This window comes from Musca autumnalis, unplaced genomic scaffold (assembly GCF_047663935.1).
Source record: "Musca autumnalis isolate F117 unplaced genomic scaffold, ASM4766393v1 scaffold_4, whole genome shotgun sequence".
Taxonomy (NCBI): Eukaryota; Metazoa; Arthropoda; class Insecta; order Diptera; family Muscidae; genus Musca; species Musca autumnalis.
Window position 1 is genome coordinate 94,808,542 of NW_027411977.1, and position 24,005 is coordinate 94,832,546.

The window sequence follows — 24,005 nt, forward strand, 5'->3', positions numbered from 1 at the left end:
GCATTTATGCTAACGAGGGTATATACACTTTCATACGGGCAAAATGTGCCTCATCGAAATAATGGTTTTAGACCCCAAGTATGTTTGGACGAAATGTGTTTCAGATAATTTGGAGTCGATTGAGCAATGTCCTTCCGTCTGTCTGTCTGGCTGGTTGAGCGCACGATAACTCTCGAACGGATGAACCGATTCGGTTCAAACTTTGGCTTTCGTAATATTTTGCCCAAACTTAATTTAAGTTCGAAGATGGGCTATATCGGTCCACTCCTTCCGGTACCTCCCACACAAAAGTTCGAAAATGTTCGGAAAATTTGTGCACACGATAACTATTGAAGGGAGTAACTGATTTGGTCCATACTTTGCACATCCTGAAATGTGTACCAGACTTAGATAAGGTTTCAATATGGATTCAATCGGTCCACTCCTTCGGGTACCTCCCACACAAAATTTCGGAAAAGTTCAGTTTAGGGCCATGTCTCGAATCGCTTTGATTTTTGTTTTAGCAACTTGTATTCACTGCCCCCAATACGACGGTACAAATTTCATTAGGGGCAAGTCCATACTTCTTGAGAAAATAGCATGAAAGGTGGTTGGAGTGCAAGATAACTCTAGAACGGATCTGCCGATTAGGTCCAACATTTAGCCTTAGTAATATTTTGTCCAAACATAGTTAAAGTTCGAAGATAAGCCAAATCGGTCAACTCCTTCAGGTACCTCCCCCACAAAAGTTCAGAAATGTTCGGAAAAATTGTTCGTACGATAACTCTTGAAGGGAGTGGCCGAATTTGTCCATATTTTACAAATCCTAATATATCTTCCTGATATAGATCAGGCTCAAATATGGACTATATTTGTCTACTCCATCTGGTACCTCCCACACAAAATTTCGGATAAGTTCACTTTAAGACCTTTTATCGAATGACTTTGATTTTTGTTGAAGCAACTTGCATTCGCTGCCTCAATTACGATGGTAAAAGTTTTTTTCAGGGGCAAGTCCATACTTCTTGAGAAAACAGCCCGAAGGGTGTAAAACCCCCATAGGCACCATATGTAGGGGCTAGAGATCCACTTCCATAATGGTCAATGTCGATCCATTCCTTTTAGTATCTCCTCCGCAAAACTTTTGATCTTTTACCCTAATCAACATTTTTGTCGGTTCAAACGCCCACAATTTTTAAAACCCCCTAAATACATATATCTTTGTCGGCAAAGCCGACTGATACTTTTTTACTTGTTGGTGTATAAAAGTAAGATTTCTTGACGTTTCCTGGATAGATGCAACGTTGACTACGCATACGCAACCTCATTGACATCACAATCTACTTTAAATTCAAATCTTCCGTAAGCAGTCGGCCCTCGGCTGGGATATAAGACTTTAACCCTTTGGCAGACTTAAAACCGGCTTACATAAGTAACATTTAGAAAGTCATAACGCCCAAAGCTAATTTTTCTTATGTCGGTGGACGTTATGTCAGGACGCAATAAAAAACATGTACCATTATATTGGCGATATTAGACTCCATCAGGAGTACCTGATGTTGTGATAAAGCGAAAGAAACCCGTCCAATCCAGAGAATGCGTACGGAACATGCATCAGACTTGTAGGGAGTTGGAAGCTGCTAATCCACACTTATATGTTGCTTAGTGTCCGATTAATTCGCTTTACTTAAACGCAACGCAGTGGGATAATAGCTTGATGGTATCGAAGAATTTAAAAAAAATTAAAATGTTGCCTATTAGGGCCAAGATTATTTTTAATATTAATTTTTTAATTAATTTCTCGTTGGAATCGAGCTTAATGACCAATGATGCAAGTGAAAAAGGAAAACCGAAGATTCGAACCCACACAACCACCACTATGTGGCATGCATTTTTCGCCTTTGGTAGAGGCTCTTCAGACATATCGGCTGTGGAGCAGCTTCTCTGTCTGAAAAGCCTCTACCAAAGGCGAAACATGCATGTCACATAGTGATGGTTATGTGGGTTCGAATCTTCGGCTTTCCTTTTTCACTTGCTTCATCGGTCATTAAGCTCGATTCCAAAGATAAATTAATTAAAAAATTAATATAAAAAATGATTTTTGGCCTAATAAGCAAAATTTTCAAATAAATAGAATCAGCTGAGCCAGGCTGGGGTTTGAACCCACGTCCTTGAAAAAACACAAGAAAAAAGGTGTTGTCACGGCGTGTTAGCGTTCAGAGCCAAACTCTTTACTTTCAAAAGCAGCGCTAAGCGTTTGTCATGAAAGCACAACTAAAAATCGGCAAATACCCATTGGTGTTGTAAAAAAACAAAAATTGCATTTTGAAAAAAGAAAACTTCGATGACAGAGAAGCCGCTCCACAGCCGATATGTCGAAGAGTGGTAGTGGTGGTTGTGTTGGTTCGAATCTTCGGTTTTCCTTTTTCACTTGCATCATTGGTCATTAAGCTCGATTCCAAAGAGAAATTAATTAAAAAATTAAAGAAATTTTGATGTTATATGTGAATTGCTCTCCGTTGATTCAATTAACGACCTTACTAAACGATTCCAACATACATATGTACATTGATAAGTATGTATATGCATATTCCTAAGCCTGTAATCTGCCATTTTATTGGTGGAATTAGGTGGGCTTCACTATTTGAATGTTTAATGGCATGTGACACATTCGAAACGGTTGAAACTATTAAGCCCATGTAAGAAATGTCAGAATGTTCAATGTTCGTTCGTCATGGGCATTTTGTGTCCACTTGTTGTTGTATTTTGTTTTCATTTTTTTGTTGTGCAGTTATAGTGATACTGCAAAAGTTCTTCCATACACATGTTTGACCACAAAGCTAAACCATGATACGTTTTGAGACATAGCATAGCCACTTGAGAGATAGGATTTTGTTACATTTTGTTAAAAACCCAAAAAAAAAAAACAAAAAGAAAAGAACCTGGGTGCATGATCAAAAAGTTTAAATGCAACAAAATATACAGACAAGCGGACAATAATACCAACAACAATATCATCATGGATTATAAGAAACGCATAAAACGTTCCAAGTGAATGACTAAAAGGTGTGGTTTTTGGTTTTTGATTTTAAATGAAACGAAACTTGTCCCAAATGTCTGTCGTCTGCAAGTTGAAACGTAGACGGGAGAACCTTCATCCGTTCATTCTGTCTTTGTGATCTATGTACGTACTACTGCATGGATATTGGAGGAATGAATGGTTGACTTGGTTCGTGTTAACCGTATTCTTGTTGTTGATATCTGATTTGTGGTGATCGTGTGACCAAACACACGCAACTTGTGTGCATAGCACATGCCGCTTTTATTCACGCAACTTTTGGCTCATGGTCGGTGATTTACAATTGCCGCTTTTTTGGTTCTTTTCAAATTTTAATGGACTTTGTTAGTTCTAAGCGAAATCAGTTCAAGCTCGGCTAAAGATATGTATTTTATTGAGGTTGTGAAAAAGTTCCTCAATTATTGTCATTTGTCTAGCCGCGGAATTCCATAGAGACACTAAATAAGCAATAATTAATAAAATGCAATAACTCGTAGTGATGGGGCCTTATACCCAATAACCGTATAAGCCGGTAACCAGACATAACGGGTCATAAGTCAAAAAAGGATTTTAGACTATAAGAACGTTCAGGCTGCGGTCATACTGCCCAATTGCAAATTGGACGCCATGACCACCCCCTATCGATAGTCACAAAGCCGAAAATAAAAATCACACAAGTTATATAGGAGCTGCCGGGTTTCGGTAAGGATTTATGATTTTCGCCCTTGGACAGATGCAAAGTTGGCTATGCGTTCAAAATCCTCCTTACCTTAAGGTAAGGTCACATTAGGCAAATGATTGTTCCAGCGACCGCAGTGGGCGCTTGCTGAGAGCAAGTGAACATAAATTTCAAAGCATTATTTACGCTCACTTGCTCTCAGTAAACGCACACTGCCTCATGGCTTAGCAAGATATGTTATATGAACATTTAAGAAGGATGATGCGGTCTATTTCTGATAGGAAGATGAGGCCATTTATCAGGTATCTACCTAGGTGTCGGCGTCTTCCTGTGTGACACAAAGTAGATGTTCAACCTTCTCTATCTCTTCTGCATCTTCACATCAACTACAGTAGTCGAAGCCACTATCATCCTATCTTGACATTAGTGATCTAACCCTACAGCGTTCCCTAATAACACCAACAGTGATTATCATCCCTAAATTATCGAGTGAGAAAAAACAAGTTGTTATACGAGGAAAGATCATAGGCCAGATTGCTTTGGATGTCTTGCATCCAGGTTCCAAAAGTCATCTGCGGTGTTCATTTTCAAATAAGCACATTGGTGACATAACATATTCATCAATTGGTAAATCAATCGATTCGTTTCTCATTATGGCCTCGAGCACAGTGCATATCTGCAATCAAGTATATTTCGACGGTTTATGGTCCATGATTGAGAACCTTAAGGGCCGAAATATATAATCTTCGGTTCTGTAAGACTGGTTTAACCAATGAAATCATCAGATTCCTTGTAGAAAAATTCTCTGCTAGAAAGCCGCCACTGCTATCATTAAGCTCAAATGAATGAATGTTTGATTAATGGAGTTTCGAAACAGAAGTTGGCGTCAATGTCTTCTCCCATGTTGGATCCATCTGTTTATATTGCCAGACCGTGCAGAAGAGAGTTGCCTTGAGCCAAATGACCGTTCTTGGAATCCAACAAAAAATCCTTACAAAATAATGGGTTTTTATAGTAGTTTTTGGTAGTCGTGACTAGTAACTCATTATTTTAACAAGGGCATGTTGCACTGAATTACTAGTTATTCTATGACCACTAGAATAATTAGTTATTCTATGGCCACTGGAAGTTGAAAAAAAAGCTATAGAACAGTTGAGGTGGAATTTGTTTTCAATTTCAACACACTTCATATTTATACCCTCAGCATTTATGTTAACAAGGGTGTGTACACTTTCATACGGGCAAAATGTGCCTCATCGAAATAATGGTTTTAGACCCCAAGTATGTTAGTTTAAGTTCGAAGATAAGCCATATCGGTCCACTCCTTCAGGTACCTCCCCCACAAAGGTTCAAACATGTTTGGAAAAATTGTGCGCACGATAACTCTTGATGGGAGTGACGGATTTGGTCCATACTTTATACATCCTAATATATCTCCCAGATATAGATCTGGTTCGAATATGGGCTATATTTGTTCACTCCTTCGGGTACCCCCCCACACAAAATTGTGGATAAATTCACTTTAAGACCTGCCCTCGATTCACTTTGATTTTTGTTGAAGCAACTTGCATTCGCTGCCTCAATTACGACAGTAAAAGTTTTTTTCAGGGGCAAGTCCATACTTCTTGACAGTTGTAAAAACCCCTATGTCAGTATATGTAGCTCAAACCGAATACAGCGTTCGTCTACACTTTGGATATTGTAATATTTCTTCGAATATTATATGAAATTCGAAGGTGGTGCTTATAGGTCCACTCCTTCCGGTACCTCCCCACAATAGTTCGATAATATTCGCTAAAATGGTACGCGCGATTTCTCATAGACGTAGCAACCGATTTGGTCCAAACTTTGGATCTCTAAATTTTGTCGAAACATAGTTATACCCTCAGCCTTTAGGCTAGAAGGGTATATACACTTTGATACGAAAAATGTCTGGCTTGTGCGCACGATAACTCTCGAACAGTTCAACCGCTTCGAACCAAATTTTGGGTATCGTAATATTTTGTCCAAACTTAGTTTAAGTTCGAAGATGGGCCATATCGGTCCACTCCTTCTGGTACCTCCCCCACAAAAGTTCTAAATTTTTCTGTAAAATGGTCTGAACGATAACTCTCGAAGGGAGCAATCGATTTGGTCAAAACTTTGCACATCGTATTATTCCTTTCAGATATATGTAGATCTGGTTCGAATATGAACTATATCTGTCCACTCCTTCGAGTACCTCCCACAAAAAATTCGGATAAAGTGAAGTTTAAGGGCTCCTCTCGGATAGTTTTGCAATTTTTTCAGTATGTTTTCCTTGCGGCTCCCTTTATGACGGTAAAATTTTTTTCTTGCGGAAGTCCATACTTCCTGAGATATTGGCCTAAAGGCTCCAAGAAACCCTGACGGCACCAGCCAAAATGGCAAACCCGCAAGATAATCCTAGCAGGGAATTTCTGATTGGTGCAGGCTTTGCACATCGTATTATTTCATCCAGTCATGTATCAGGTTGGAATATGGATTGTATCGGTCCACTCCTTCCAGTACCTCCGACACAAAATTCAGATAAAGTGAAGTTTAAGAGAAATTGAAATTTTTTCAGTAAGTTTTTTTTTGTGGCTCGCTTTACGACGGTACAATTTTTTGCAGGAGTAAGTTAATAATTCCTGACATATTGGCCTACAAGCTTCAAGAAACCCTGGCGGCACCAACCAAAATGGCAAATCCGCAAGATAATCCTCGCAGGGAGTTTCTGATTGATGCAGGCTTTGCACATAGTAGTTTTTCATCCTGTCCAGTATGAGATTGAAATATATGCTATATCGGTCCACTCCTTCGGGTACCTCCCACACAAAATTCAGAAAGTGAAGTTTAGGGGCTCCTCTCGCATCGTTTTGACTCTTTTTCTTTCAGTAGATTGTTGAAGCGGCCTAATTTACAATGGTACATTTTGTTCCGGAGTAAGTCAATACTTCCTAAGATAATGGCCCAAAAGCTTCAAAACCCTGTCGGATATTGTGCCAGATAACTCTAAAACTTTTTCAAAAATTTCTTTCAAACTTATTTTAACATAATTAATAAATATTTTGAGTCCTTTATGAGGAAGTTTGGTTGCTAAAAATGTTTGGTATATGTCAATGATTTGGTATAAGCCCACGTTATGGTACCTACAGATTTTAAAGCAAACGCGTGATATAAAATCAATATATTTTATATACGGCATAATTATTGTGTTTGGTTTGGTTTTCTTGTTTTTTTTTTCTTAGTCAGTGGCTGATGGTATTTCTCTGTCAGCACAGCTGACTGATACGTACTTACTTGTTTTTATTCAAATTTGGGCCCTATCTGTCCAATCCTTGTGGTACCACCCACGCAAATGTTCAACATTTTTGTGTGGTTAAGGGTCTGTTCGAGGATTCTTTGGACATTTTAACCGAATGTTTTCCTAGTGGCCCTATTTACAGCGATATTATTTTTTTTATTATTTTTCGTTAGTTTGACAAAAAAGCTCTATTTATCGATATCCCCGCAAATTTTTGAGCTTTAATCCTATCCTTACTTTTGTCGGTTCACACTCCCAATCAACACAGGATGAGGGTATATCTCTGTCGGCAAAGCCTACTGATACTTTTTACTTGTTTTTTTTTCTTAGCTCCTTGCTGGAGCGTACGAACATTAAGGGTTGTTTAAACGCTTACATGTGTACCACCAACTGTTCGTTTTTTACAAAAAGTACCCGGTTGAGGGTGAGCGTTGAACACACAACCCTATGATTTGTAGTCGGATGCCACCTTACTCATAACTTAGTAAGGAGTAATATAAGTAGTTATTTTTGTTTACCTTACTTTATAATGGGTTACATAATGACTAAAGTATCCGAACTGTTTTGCTGGGAAGAAATGCGGCGAGTCAAAGCAGAAAGAGGTGGGCATATAACCGCTTACGCGATGCCTGTCACCTTCGAGTGTCCGAATGGTGAAACCCGTCACCTCGTTGATTAAAAGACGTCCCGAGGCCTGAAACTGAAAATTTGGACAGCAGTGCATTATTCTCAAGTGCTTGTCACCAGATAAGTCCACTATGGGCTAAGATGCCAGAACCATGGTTTCATACAGTCAATCTATGGGTTGTGGTCTGAGTCCACAATTTTTCCCAATTGATTTCTTGCAGTGGTACATATTCCTTTTCCATGTCAATCGATAGTCCAGGATATATTTAGCTTTCGTAAAAAGTTCTAATGCAACTCCGTCCAAAGCTGGTGTCGAAATGTTGGGAAGTTTTCATTTACTGGTACGAGTTCCGTCTTCCCCAGGTTGTCCCCACGGCCATTGTTAGACGCCCAGCTAAACAGCTGTACCAGTGCGCCTTACATAAGGTCAAACAAGTTTGGTAAAAATGTCCCACTTATCAGAACTACTACATCATCATCATATGACACCACCTAAGATTTCAGCTGATCGAAGCCCACAAAAATTGCATTTATCACCAGAGTAGTGGAATATGTGGTGTACCTCTGTTAACAGTTGTACTCACGAAATTTTCTCCTATGGGCGAATTGATAATCCTGATTTTCAGCATATCATCAATCCATTCTACTGGGATGGAGGAAATGCATATGTTGCGTTATGGATGTATTCAAGCTTTACATTACTAAAATCCCCCTCTTTACCAAGAAAGGCCGTCAACGTATGTTTGAATTTTCTATTTTCTTCTCAAAATTCGACCACTACAGGACACACACAGCTTAGACTAGTGTTTTTTCTATATCCTAAGGACAATATCTGTTGCAGATTACCTTGCTCATTTACTCAGGAAAATGTGTCTGTACCAAGGCCGTCAGTTTAATGTTTCATTTTTTCTGTGCGTGTTGTTGTGCACTTCTGTTTTCCCATTTCTTTTTTTTCTTTATTCTGCGGACTAAATGACATGTTTATTTTCCTCGGATATTTATATAGTGTCCTGCAATTTGCTACTGATTACATAGTAGCCTATACGACGCATTCTTCTCTTTGGATTCGTAGGTGGAGGCATCTGGTGTCCAATTGAAGATATTACGGTTGTTTGGATTTGGCAATACTTTTCCATTGCTCTAATATGTTATCGGGATAAGGGGCATCACGGTGCTCTTGAACCAAATTTAAATGGAAAGTGCTTACACCTGTGAAGTTTTCGCGGATTCTGAATCTACAATGTTAAATAAATCGTGATTCAAGTTGACATTTTTACGGTGTTTTAGGTTTTCACGATGTTGTCCTATCGAAATGGGACTAAAGAAAATGTTGTAGCTATGAAAATTCTCCACAAGATAGACCTTTACGATATCTTCGTAGTTTTTACCATTATTGAGATGTAGAAGTTCAAATTAGGACAATGGATTGACTGTATCGCCTCCTTATAAAACAATATCATGACTGCAATTTTCCAACTTAAACTTATATATCTCAAAAATTTTACAACCTAGGAAAAGCCAATCTTGTAGAAAATTTTCACAGCTACAACATATATTTTAGTACCATTTCGAAAGGATTTGCAGTTTTCAAGCTAAATCCTGAAAACTTAAGAAAAAAATCGGAAAGTTTGATCTGAATATTTATATCTCAAAAATGGTAAAACCTAGGAAAATATCAATCAGCCAATCTTGTAGAGAATTTTCATTGCTGCAACATTTTCTTTAGGCCCATTTCGATAGGACTTGCAGTTTCCAAGCGAACAAGTTAGTTAAGTTGCACTGTGCATAAAATTGTAATATAAGGAGGCGATACAGTCAATCCATTGTCCTAACTTGAACTTCTATATCTCAATAACGGTAAAAACTACGAAGAAATCATAAAAGTCAATCTTGTAGAGAATTTTCATAGCTTTCTTTAGTCCCATTTCGATAGGACTTGCGGTTTCCAAGGAACATCGTGAAAACCTAAAAAACCCTTAAAAATTAAACTTGAATCGCGATTTATTTAAAAGCCGATCTGGCGATTTTTTTACCCTACACCATTATGTGGTAAGGGGTATTATGTCTTTGTGCATTTGTATGTAACGTGCAAAAGGAAGCGAGATAGACATATAGTTCCTTTGAGGGATATACATAGAATCACTTTCTAAGTCGATTTATGCATGTCCGTCCGTCTGTCCATGTATTTTTGTTCACAGCCTAGAGGTCGCATTTTTTGTCCGATTCAGCTGTAAATTGGGGACTACAATTTTTTTAGCAATAGGAAGAACGCGATTGTTTTTGGTGAAAATCAGTTCAGATTTGGATATAGCTCTCATATATATTTTCGCCCGATTTGTCGTATTTGATGCACCAAACACGCTATATACGTCCAATTTTGATAAAATTTTGCTTGTGTGACTGAATTCAGTCTACAAATAAGTGTGCCAAATTATATCGAAATCGGTTCAGATTTGGATATAGCTCCCATATATGTTTTCGGCCGATTTCACGTATCTTTTGTACCACATACGCTATATATGTCCGATTTCGATGAAATTTGGAATGTGTGACTGAATTCGGTCTAGAAATAAATGTGCCAACTTATATAGAAATCGGTTCTGATTTGGATATAGCTCCCATATATATTTTCGCCCGATTTCACGTATTTGCTGCACCAAACACGCTATATACGTCCGATTTTGATGAAATTTGGAACGTTTGACTGAATTCGGTCTAGAAATAAGTGTCCCACATAACATCGAAATCGGTTCAGATTTGGATATAGCTTCCATATATATTTTCGGCCGATTGCACGTATTTTCTGTACCAAACACGCTATATAGTTCCGATTTCGATGCAATTTGGAATGAATTACTGAATTCGGTCTGGAAATAAATCTGTTAAGATCTGGATATAGCTCCGATTTATATTTTACATATTAACAGTGGTGTAGGGTATCATATAGTCGGCCCGCCCGACTTTGATCCTTTCCTTACTGGTTTTTTTTGATTTATCTCATCTATGAACATTGCAGTTTCAGAATCCGCATAAACTTCCCAGGTGTAAGCACCTTACATTAAAATTTGGTTCAAGAGCACCGTGGCTTAATGAAAATGAAGGAATTGAGTAAGTTGAGTGGAATGTGCTGAGGATGTCTGTTGCGAATGCAACTTTGGCCAACTTCCATGTTGTGTCTATTCGTACTTTATTCACTAGATTTAATTTTTTGCCACAACAAGATATTGGTTCGAGTCGATGTTTGCTCCTCGAATCGATATTACGTGCAACACAATCGATGAATGGCTTCCATATATTCTTGATCGATTGATAGCCACGTGGCTCGATCACCATCGAGCTGATAGCAACCACCGGCCAAATGACTGCTACGACCTCAGCGGCACACCTCCATCCGTTGGTTCAAATTTTGGATGGCGCTGAGACGTAATTAAGTCTCTACTCCAACACATAAGAGGCTCCAACGCTTTCAAATCACATGATCTTAACGGCCAATTGGCATCGCTAACACATGAGATGATAACACGAATTTTCCCGTCATATTTAAACCACATTTCGTCCACAGTCATTTCTTCTAATTCGGGCAATAAAAAGTTCGTTATGATCTGACAATAGCGAACACCGCTGCCAAAGGAACTGCCAAATTTAGGGAAAATACGGTTCGATAATGCAGCCAGTCCATAAACCACACCAAGTAGCCACACTTTGTAGGTGCATTTCAATGTACATCATAGGTCAAAATAGCTCAACTCGAAAGAGAATTAATTCAAATATCACTCTAAAAATGACCTTCGCCTTAATAAGGCAAAACAAAAAATGATTTCAGCATGAGCCAGGCTGGGATTCAAACCTGGGACTCCAACAACCAAGTGACACGGTTGCATCAACTTGTCAAAGATTCCGATGACAAATATTCATGATCAAAATCTTCTGATACAGAAAGACAAATAAAATAAAGGTGGAAAAAAGCTGCCATAGTATTTGTAATAAAGCATTGAAAAATAGGGTTATCAGCCAAGTCAGACTATAGGAAAGGATTGGAATTAAATGACTAACATTAAAATAAAATAGGAGGGTTGGCGTTTTTTATTTGGGGTAACGACTTCTATTTTGTTTTATCGTTGTTGACTATTTTGAAAAACAAAATACAGTCGTCATCCCAAATAAAAAACGCCAACCCTCCTAATTGTGAGACCGGGCACCGTCGAAATGTTGTTTATTGCTGTAGTATGCAATACCAACAAATTAGTTATGTGTTTTTTCGTCGAGAATCGACCAACGCATAGCAGTGGGAAAGATTTGGATTTGTTTGCATGTGAAGTTGCTCGAGTTTAGGTAACCCCAAAGAAATTCTCGATCAGAGTGTTTCTTTGCTCACGTATCTATTTGAGCGAGCAATTGACACTTGGGTATAAAAAGTTTCTTGTTGAAAAACAAGAAACAAGGGAACTGATGAAGATCTGTGGCGAGATCTGAAACTATAGTCTTCCCTGCCTTACCCCTTAGTAAACATCGCCAATTTTTCCCACTAATAAATTAAAGTTGTTTTAATAAAATATTAAAACAACGACTATGGGATTAAGCCTGACTATTTTGAAAAGCAAATTAAAATAAATAATTCGAATATACAAATTTCGGATGATTTGTGATATAAATGGTAGTTTCCAAGCTTGGCCTTCGTCCACCCACTAAAAACACCATTCAATATGTCTGATGATCGGTCTAACCACCCGTGAAACGTAGCATAGTGGTTGAATGTGTGGGGCTTCGGTGGTTTTCTAATTTTTCAATGTACTTCTTAGGTCAAAATAGCTCAACTCGAAAGAGAATTAAAAATAAATATCACTCTAAAAATGGCCTTTGCCTTAATAAGGCAAAAAAAGACATTGGTTTTTCGACAATCAATATTGGATTGTCATTCGCAGAAATACGTTAATTCTGTTTATTGACGAATCTACTTATGTGGGAATGTGCCTCATCACTAGACAGCGGAATTTTATGCAACCCCTATTTTTGGTCCGATTCATGTCAAATTTTGGGACTGGGCATATTTTTGGCTTCTGATTAAATTGCAATCGAAACATATGACATATGCAAAATGCATAAATTTTTGCATGTGTAAAATCTATGCATTTTTATGTAAAAAAATGGAAACCGTACTATTGCTGAAATGTAACTTCGGCTATGCTTTGCCGATTTATTTCATTCACCACCGAATCAAAAAGAATTTTTGGGAAACGTTTGCCGTGCGTTATGGTCAATGACACACTCAGGCACCTACACACACATGTGATTGCTTAATAACACTATAAACTAACATCAACATACCACAGTGAATACCCAGCAAACCAAATGTCGGATGTCCGACATATCGGAACAATTTCGGAAACAAAATCGTTCTGATTTCGTATCGATTTCAATACGATTTATCGTAGGGGAATTCGTTCAGATTTCGTTCCGATTTCGGAGAAAATGTCGAAAGTAAATTTCCCTTCGAATATGATAATGTGTTTCTTCCGATTTCGTTACGAATTCGGATCGATATGTCGGAAACAAATTTCCCTTCGCACAACAACCACCTTTTGTATATATCTAACAAGTAACATTTTAATTTGTTGTCGAAAAACAAAATGGTTGGATATAAAATTCGCATATACATTTTTTAAATATTTTAAATTTAATGCAACATATAATAATTCAAGCTAGTGCTAATAGACTAAACATATTCGTGCACAAAGTTTACATTGTTCTACTATAACTACAATATGATAACAACAGTGAAAACCATTAGATATCTTTGAAATTATAATTTTTCAATAAAAAACATAACAAAGGAAATTTATCAATAAAAAAGGGACATCAGAGAAAAATTTTTTCCTTCCATAATCATACGAAATTATTCCAAAATGGTTCAGAAATCTCAACAAAAGTTCGGAGAGTACCTCAGATTTTCATACGACATTATTCCGAAATCGTTCAGAAATCTGTACGAAAATTCGGAGGAAAAAATTCGCATTTCGAATTTCCCAAAGATTTTCTTCCGATTTCGTTCCGAATTCTGGCCGAAATCGATCCGATTTCGCTCCGACATTTCGTTTCGAAATTATGTCAACCACTCCATACAACTTTCGTTAAGATATCGTTACGATTTCGGATCTGCTATCGGACGTTACGTCCGAATTTTGTTCCGATTTCGTTACGATATCGGTACGATTGGTTTGCTGGGTAGTTTATCAACCACCAAACGTTTTTGATTTATTCACATGTGTTTAGTACTATTTAGTTTTCTATCTGTTCTTGTGGAGTTGAGTACATTTCGCTTTTCGTTTTGTTCGCACTCACGAATGTAAACAAAACGAAACTAAACAGCGAACTCCGCCAGCGTGGGTTATGTTTCGTTTTGTATTGTTCCTATGGAAAACAGGAAACGATTGGAAATGTTATTTAAAGTATTTTTACGAACGCTGCAAATTTCATCCATTTCGGAGGGATATTGAGGCCACAACCTTCTAAATACCAGAAATCCGAAGGTACCGTTCTATGGGGGCTGTATGAAGACGTGGACCTATACCGACGAATTTCAGGTGGAAAGTTTTATACCCTCAAGGAATACCTAATACCAAATTTCAGCCATTTCGGAGGGATATTGAGGCCACAACCTTCAAAATACCAGAAATCCGGAGGTACCGTTCTATGGGGGGCTATATGAAGACGTGAACCCATATCGAGAAATTTCAGGTGGAATGTTTTATACCCCCAAGGATATTGAGGCCACAACTTTCAAAATACCGAAAATCGGGAGGTACCGTTCTATGGGGGCCATCTGAAGACGTGGACCTATACTGTCAAATCTCAGGTGGAAAGTTTTATACTCCCAACGAAGACTTTATACAAAATGGTACCGGGAGGTACCGTTCTATATATGAAGACGTGGACACATACGAACAAATTTCAGGTGTAAAGTTTCATACCCCTAACGAAGACTTAATACCACATTTCAGCCATTTCGGTGGGATTTTTAGATTTACAAATCCTTGTATATATTTTTGCATATGGTTTTGCATATGCTCATTTTATGCAAATATGTCAAAATATGCACGATATGCCAAATATGCAAAAATTTCTGGGCCTAATTCGTTTTATTTTGTGATAAAACGAGTTTCTGTCTAATCAGATTTTTGCATAGGATTCCGCTGTCTACTCATTACTGAAGATGATGATGTACGATATTCTGTTTTGAATGTACATGTTCATAATAATGAAGAATGAAAACAATCTTTAAATGTGGTTCACATTTAACATCCGACCTTTATTTACCTCAGTCCTTGGTAAAACTACTTGTTATTTATATAACAAGTTAAAAGTAGCTCCCAAGAGGACGATACAGGAAGTTAACTACTGAATTAAATATTGAATTAAGGCAAGTCATTCATTGGGTTTTTTGTTTTTGACCTAACTGTCGACATTTTAAAAGTTTAATCAACATTTTCCATAAACTAGTATACAAAAACTGCTGCCACGAGATCAATGTTTTTACCTAAGTAATTTTTGTTTAATTTGTTTTTTGCTTTCATTCTTTTTTTGTTTGCTTTTTAGCAATACTTGTTCTTCTAACGACCAATAATTGAAATTTAAAACTGTTCTAAATTCCCTAACTATTAGTAAGAGATTGGAAATGATTTTACACCTCAAACACTCATGTCGTTCGTTGTCTTTGAACAGCTCGTAACATTTTGATTTATTGCCAAGATAGGATAAAAAAACCCACCGAAAAAGACAGCGACACGATCAAGAAACTGCAATTTTACTTTGCGGAGTCTTAAATCATTGTCATAGCACCAACCCACTGTACAAGGTGTGCGTAAAATTTATTGTGGCACTTTGTAGATAGAGCTTTAGTTTCGATCTCAAAAAGATTGTAAGAATTTTGGAAATAAATATGTGTGTGTTTTTAATAAAATAATATTTTTTTCTTTTATTTAATTTTTAAATACAAACTATAGATAACAACAATAAACAAATATTTTTTTTAAATAATAATGACATTTACCTAAATATTACTTAACAAAGATCACTATATGACTACGAAGAAGAGATGGTTGGGAGAAGATAGTCCAAGGAATAAGGTGGGGAAGGGGGGGGTGAAAGGTCCTGTTTAACTTAAAATACACGTGCAGGCACAGCAGCCACGGGTCTAGCAACAGCTACAGCAGCTGGCACGGGACCACGTTGTACAACAGCATTGAAACCATTGATGGGATCAGCGGTATAGAAAACTGTGCGCAAGGAACCATCGGCATCGACAACGGAATAGGAACCCTTTACAACATCACCATCTCTAACTTCTTGTTGGCTCTTGCTGTCACCGGTCAAAGCATCTTGCACATTGTAGGCAAAGGCATATTGAGGATGGGGATCATATTGGGTATTGATGGGGACAGCAGCAGCTACAGGTGCTGGGCCAACAGCCACAGGAGCAGCAGTTCTCAGTAGAGCACATTCCATGGCAGCTACCATAGCCAAACAGATGAAAGTAATCTAAATTAAAAGATGAACATTTTAAAGAAATATTATTACATGTTTCAAATGATTGGGTGATTGGCTATCATTGGTAGAGGTTACTGTCCTATCATTGTTCCTAAAGTGTATTATTAAAAGCGATTACATAATAGTGGACAAAGGAAGGAAATTGCATTTTATATTTATGTGTGTTTTTTTTCCATTGGCTACCTTTTGGGATGATTTTTTTAAGTAAGTTACATTTATGAACGCTCATTATTTAAGGCCCGATTCAAAGCTTATGGATGGATCTAAGAATCAAAACATTGGATTTCCCGCTCATTCCAGATCAACCAATTTGTGCAAAATTAGCAAAACTTCTAGAAGAGTACAAGCGGTGCAGAAAAAAAAACGTTGCTTAACAGTTGCCTTAAGACTGTTTGATGCGAATGGACTTGAAAAGAGGAAAAGACCTCTACAAAATGTAAATTGAGACCAAAGGCCGCATTGCAACATATATATCGCTCATTTACTCAAAGAGTGGCATAACTCAAAAATGCGTTTTTTGAGTTAGGAAGTCAAATTTCAATGGCCAACTTAAAACTCGTTTTTCTCGAAACTGGATTTTTTGAGATGTGTCACTATTTGAGTAAATGAGCGATATGTATGTATGTATAAGTACCAGCTCAACGTCCACAAAATTATTGATTTTCCAACGTTTCAAAGTTTGTCCGAGGGTAATCTGCTCAATGTCCTGAAACAGAGTGGAGTGCTTGACAGTATCAAAGGCTTTTGATAAGTCGAACGCCACCAACCCTGTCCTATCGAACGGCTTTTACTATGTGTAGATATGCCGTGCAACGATCTTTACTTTTCACCTTTGCAGACATCCTTCCCTGGCTTCAATAGCGGAACCACCCTGCCAATTTTCTAGGCTTCGGCACGTTGTGGTTGGATAGTAACAAGTTGAGAGCTTTTGTAACTCCGGGTCATCCAACTTTTTCGGCCTCACTATGGAGTTTCCGTCAGGGTCTAACGCTTTCCATGACTTAGCGTTCCTGATGTCATTTGCAACATCTTCCATTGTGAATTGTGGTGGTTCATCCTCTGCAAAATATCTAATACGACGTAGTACTCTTCTCTTCGGCCTCTCACCGACAAGATGCTCGACGAAATGTTGATTAAAATAAATTGCACTATTCTTCGGATCAATCAGCATAAGGTGGCCAAATGTGACCGAGATCATATCTTCCTTTTTATCAGGGTCCGAGATTGACTTAATCTTTGTCAACAATTCAATTATTCAGGCTCCAATGTTATAATTCTGCAGATGATTTAATTCTGGTAGTGGCATCCTCATTGACCGTGCAAAACGTAGAGCTATCAGTCTGCTTATCCAGCTCCTAAACCCCTGTTTATTGTGCCTAACGAATGCCACAATTCATGATGAACATTAATGTCCCACAAAACCAATCGGTTATGACCTTCCAAAAGCAAGTTAATGTTGAGTCTATAACCTGGAGTACAGCGGCCTGGAGTAATCGGCGGGATGTATACGTGCAACAACTCTACCTCGGCAGTTTCACACCTGACTGCTACCCCATACGCTCCATGTACGGATTATTAGAGCCCAGCTCAAGCGACATAGGTCTGTATTGGACAGACTTGTGCTACAGGAAACCTAACACCCCATCTCGATTTCTGGTGAGATATTTTCTCAGTACGTTGTAATCATCACATAGCTGTAAGCTACAGTTGTTCGGGGGCTTGATTTCCACCACCATCTTCCGTCTCATAAAGTCCACTATTCATAAAGTCCACTTTTTCGATCTTAGCTCGCAATTATTTTTTGCAAAAATAATGAATAATGAAAAGCAAAGGCTGGTGTTAAGGGGTTACCCCTACTTGTCAGTTTCAAAAAATCGAAAAAATTTTATTGGTTAATTGTAAAGTACAGGTAGAGTATGTTGCAAAAAGTCGACCGGAGCAAAATTGCAGAAATAGTTTAAGATGTGCTCTTTCAGGTAGAAAAAAGATCTACTTAAAATATTAATAGTTTCTTTAAAAAAAATGCATGAAAATGAGTTTTTTGGCCTGCACAACTGGAATTAACCCCTTAAGTGCTGCTTGTGCCGCTGCTGTTGGAGCACAAGCTGCTGGTCGGAACACAAGTGTTGTGTGGTGGTCAATCCCTTGTCGAAGAACCTGCCGTGGGAATATTTTCGTTAATGTCGGAAGGGTTTTCTAGAGCTTTTGAACCATTACCTCAAAAATTTTGACATTTGTGATAGTTACCCGAAACAGTGGACACATGTGAGGAGCTCAGCGCCAAAACGGCCTAACCCACATGTTAAAAAAAAATCAAACTAATCATAAAGATCTAACCAGAAGCTTTTAAAATACATAACAAGTGAGCCAAGGCTATAGTCGGGTCGGGGCCGACTATGTGATACCCTACACCACTACCCCTGTTCGAAAGCTTTTGACTAATAAAATTCAAAATATTAAAATTGGGATAGCTTAGCGCCTTAGCTCTGAATGTCTACATTAACACAGGTCAATTTTTTTGAAACGTATTTAAGTGCATCGACAGTACAACTCAAATAAAAAATGGAAAAATGGGATGTATGCCAACCATCAATAGGCTTCTTTCTGTGTTAGATCCCCATCAACCCCCAAAATTTCGTGAGGATCCGATCAAAATTTCGTAGTGTGATTGCACAAAAATGGAAAAAGGGATGCATTACCGACTATTGCGATATCTCTGTTGTTTGACCATCTATGACAACCTACTTCACATCGTTGTAAAGGTGATATTTTCTACTTTCCTTGCCAGGTTTTGCTTTCGATATACCTCCTACAGAAGAGAGATATTAACTTTGAAATAAAACGTTGGCCTTTTTTCCAAATATTTTTGTTTGTCACATTCCGACCCCTGAATAATATCCATTATTAAAAATCAAAAGGTTTTTTCCTCTGTGGGACCCCCAATAACACCCAAAATTTCGTGACGATCCAATTAAAATTGCGACCTGTAGCGTGATTTCCAAAAAAGTGGATAAATGGGATGTATTACCAACTATTGCGATATCTCCGTTATTTGGATACCTACGCCAACCTGCTTTACATCATTGTAATGATGGGATTTTTTACTTTCATTGTCAGACTTTGCTTTTGGAAGGTCCGGAACCAAAGCTGTGATATTCGTCATTATTATTAAAATCGCAAAAATTAAAAGTTGTGTTCTATTAGCGGCTTTTGCGATATCTTCATTAATTGACTACCTACGACAACCTACGTAACATCGTTGCAAAGGTGATATTTTCTTCTTTCATCAGCAGGTTTTGCTTTTGATATACCCCTTTTAGAATCAGAGATATTCGCTTTGAAATAAAACGTTGACTTTTTCTCCAAATAAGTTTTTTGCCCAATCCGACCTCTGAATATTATCCGACCATCACCAAAATCAATAGGCTTCTTTCTCTGTAGGATCCCCATTAGCCCCCAAAATTTCGTGACGATCCGATTAAAATTGCGACCTTTAGCGTGATTACAAAAAAATGAAAAAATGGGATGTATCGCCGACTATTGTGATATCTCCGTTATGTGGCCACCTACGCCAACCTACTTTGCATCACTGTTAAGATGGGATTTTCTACTTTCATAGTCAGACTTATTTTTTGAAGATCCCCAACCGAAGCTGTGATATTCGTCATTATTATTAAAATCGCAAAAATAAAAAGTTTGGTTCTATTAGCGGCTATTGCGATATATTCGTTGTTTGATCACCTACGAGAACCTACTTTACATCATTAGAAAGGCGATATTTTCTACTTTCATGGCCAGGTTCTGCTTTTGGTATACCCCATATTGAAGCTGAGATATTCGCTTTGGAAAAAAAACGTTGTCTTTTTCTCCAAATAAGTTTTTTGCCCATTACGACCCCTAAATATTATCCGACCATCACCAAAATCAATAGGCTTCTTCATCTGTGTGACACCCATTAACCCTCGAAAATTCGTGACGATCCGATCAAAATTGAGACCTGTAGCGTGATTTCCAAAAAAGTGGAAAAATGGGATGTATTAACTACTATTGCGATATCTCCGTTATTTGGTCACCTACGCCGACCTAGTTTACATCATTGTAAAGACGGGATCTTCTACTTTCACAGCCTGGCTTTGCTTTTGGAAAGTCCCCAACCAAAGTTGTGATATTCGTCATTATAATTAAAATCGCAAAACTGAAAATTTGGGTTTTATTTGCGACTATTGTTATATCTTCGTTGTTTGATCACCTACGAGAACCTACTTTACATCATTAGAAAGGCGATATTTTCTACTTTTATTGTCAAGTTTTGCTTTTGGTATACCCCGTATAGAAGCTGAGATATTCGCTTTGGAAAAAAGCGTTGTCTTTTTATCCACATAAGTTTTTTGCCCATTCTGACACCTAAATATTATCCGACCATCACCAAAATCAATAGGCTTCTTCCCCTCCGGGACCCCCATCAACATCCAAAATTTCGTGACGATCCGACGGACGGACGGACTGACGGACGGACACACATAGCCAGATCGACTCAGCTCGTCGAGACATTCATTTTGGTATATATAAGTATGGGTCTGCGACCATTATTTCGATGCGTTACAAACTTTTTGGCCAAAACCAACTTATAATACCCTCCCCACATAGTGGTGTAGGGTATAATTAAAAAACTTCATATTGCATTTTATAACCCTAGGTTATACTACCTGCTAAAACAATGCAATATGGAGATTTTTAGTATTTATTTCAAAAGGTTCCGGTTATATTTTTGTAGCCATTTTGATTTTTTGAGCATGTGGTTTAGGCCATTTTGGCGCTGAGAGCCTCACATAGTCCAAATTCGAACCCGATATAAGTATGGACATAATATTACGATGTGGTCGGTCTGTTCGATATTTATCGTGAGCACCACGACAGGACTAAATCGATACTTAAGATACTTAAGGCCATTATTTCGTTGAGGCACATTTCTGATCTGAAAGTGTCGCACAGTGTCACGACCGTGGCCAAAAATGGTAAAAACTAAATACTTCGTTGAACAAATTTATTGATGGGGAGTGATAGAAAACATATTAATCAAGAAGAATCTAAATTTTGGTACTGATACGTGAAGTAGTTTTTGCTATATGAGGATTTAAATCCGACAATTTTAATTAATACGTATTTTTGTGTTTTTTCTCTAAAATTAATAAATTATATAATGCGGTAATATTTAAAATTTAAAAGTAACGGTAGCTGCAAAAATGTTTCCTAAGTTCTTTTGGGATGTAATAAACTTGGCTACACTTTTGTTTGCATGTAAACATTAATCATATGGTGTTTACATTTACCCAAACATGTATTACTAAGTTTATTAATTTTCTGAAGCAAATTTTAAATTGAGTGGAGTGGGAAAAAATCGATATTTTTTGCTGCATGAGTAGTAAAAAGTGAGTACTTCAAATATATAAAGGTCCCAGCTGCAGAGGTTTGCAGACGAATGTGTCATTTCACCTTTTCAGCGACCACCTCACTGAGAGGATACCCCCTTTTTTAACAAATCGTTTTGCGGTGTTGGCTATAGCGCGAAAACGAATGAACCGATCATCATATATTTTTGTGGGCTTATTAAGTACCTAATAATCTTGCTTTAAAACGAGAGAATTTTAAAATATCAATTTTTAAAAAAAATTGTGAACAGCGAAAATCAAAATTCGATTTTTTACAAAAAAAAAATTGACCGGTTTCTGACCACTTATCGGTAAAAAAATTTTTTGAAGGAAATCTCTCATATATAAAGACAAGAGTTTGATATATTCAATGTGCCCACAAATAATATGAAGACTAAACACCAAATTTCAGTCATATCGGGTGGATAATGAGGCCACAACACTCAAAATACCGAAAATGAGGAGGCACGGTTCTATGGGGGCTATAGGAATACGAGGACCTATACCGACATATTTCTAGTGGAAGGTTATAAGTCCGCCAACGGAGACTTAATACCAATTTTCAGTCATTTCGGTGTTATAATCAGGATAAAACCTCCAAAATACCGAAAATCGGGAGGTACCTTCCTATGGGGGCTATATGAAGGTGTGGACCTATGCAGACAAATTTCAAGGTGAAGGTATAATGCCCCCTACGAAGACTAAATACCAAATTTCAGCAATTTCTGTGTAATAATGAGGCTGAAATATTCAAAATGCCGAAAATCGGGAGGTACGGTTCTATGGGGGCTATATCAAAACGTGGACCGACCAACCCAATTTTTTGTCCTGAAGATTGTAAGTCAATAATAGGTACGTGTACCAAAATTGATGGACCTACGACAACTCCTTCTATTTTTGGCCACAGTTAATATGAACTCGCGACATTGTGTGTCGTTAGCCTTAAGGCTGATGGTATTTTATCTTGTACATCAACGTGTGTGTTTATGACCGGATGGATACAAAGAAAATTTGCGGAAAGCTAATGCCCAGGGTTAGTGGTGAAGGACTGGGATGTAGCCAGAAACACACCTCGACACCATTTCGGGGGCCCAATGGACAAAATTTGAACTTTTGCGAGTAAACTATAAAAAAATCGTAAAAAAATACTATTTCGGGGAGGGACAGAGAACTGCGGGCCACGTCTGTGGTCTAGGGTATCAAATGGTTGACCCCGTCCGACTATAGCTCTGTCTTACTCCTTTTTGTTTTCGTTCATATGTTCATAGAAAAAATATAACCACTGAAGATCATGAAGTCGTTGTTGTAACTATGTATATGTCCTCGCAATATGTTTCCTGTGGCTATAGTTATCCTTTGTGCAGTGCTTTATCAGGACCACATCACCACCTTTTACTTTTCACGCTAAAGGCCAATACTTTCCTGGTAACATTAAGTCCAGAGATTGCCACCATCGACACTCTGTAAACGAAGTTAGAATAGTAACGACGAAAAAGTTTCGGTTACAAGAGCACATGTTTGGCAGGAGATATTTATTTCACAAATGTTTAATTTTTATTTTCTTTTTTTAACGAATATTTTAAGGCTTTTCCCATTTGATACACTTTTAAAATAAATATTTTTTAATTTTTATTTCTTATTCTTGATTTCGAAGAATGTCCTTTGATATTCAAATTTCACACCATTATTCCTTTGATTTTAATTTCAATAATCACTTTTGGGCTTATCCTCCTACTATTATAATGTCCAATGACCAACTTTATATCACACACCAATCAGCACTTCCACCCACTCACCTTTAGGAAAGCCATTTTATGCTTGGGAAAAAATATTGTTGATTTAGTTTGTAAATGAAACTGATTAAGTGTTGATCACTTTAATTGCAGTATTTGACTGATGGCTTCCATTGGCAGTGACAGGCTTTTTAAAGAAAATAAAAATGTGTCGTCTTGGTCTATCTTCCAGTCCAAAGCCATACAATTTAACAAAACTTACCAATAATTTACAATATTGCATGATAGCTGACCGCCGCCAGTCAGCCAACCGGTGTCTTCTTTGGCCTTTGCCAAAATTATCCAAATATTGCAACCACGTTGTAGGTGGGTCAAATAAACTTATTACATAAGTTTTTTTTTTTTTTTGGAAAACCATAAATTTAGCTACCGCACCGCATGTTGGCCATAAATGGAAAGTCTTTGATTCACCCAAAAAACCAAAAAATTGTCCACCACCACCCGTGCATATTACTGTCATTGGGAGCACCATATATTTACTTAGTGTACCTTAACTTAGACAACGTGCCAAGAAAAACGTTATTCCGCTACTTGGCGGTCAGTTAGTCACTGTGTCATGTTATGTTTAATATACCCATCACCATAATAACAT

The 24,005-nt window shown here is 37.6% G+C and overlaps 2 protein-coding genes across 3 annotated transcripts in view; one reads left to right on the forward strand and one right to left on the reverse strand.

The window, feature by feature from the left end:
* The window catches only part of LOC141404051 (neurobeachin-like protein 1), a 285,955-nt gene that overhangs the window by 151,369 nt on the left and 110,581 nt on the right, over window positions 1-24,005 (forward strand). The gene's annotated exons all lie outside the window — the stretch shown is intronic.
* Cpr64Ab (Cuticular protein 64Ab) lies at window positions 15,805-16,185 on the reverse strand (the record flags this gene model as incomplete). The annotated part of the gene is given in 1 exon segment (XM_073981889.1): window positions 15,805-16,185. A coding segment is annotated over 1 exon segment (381 nt), but the record flags the coding sequence as incomplete, so codon positions are not given.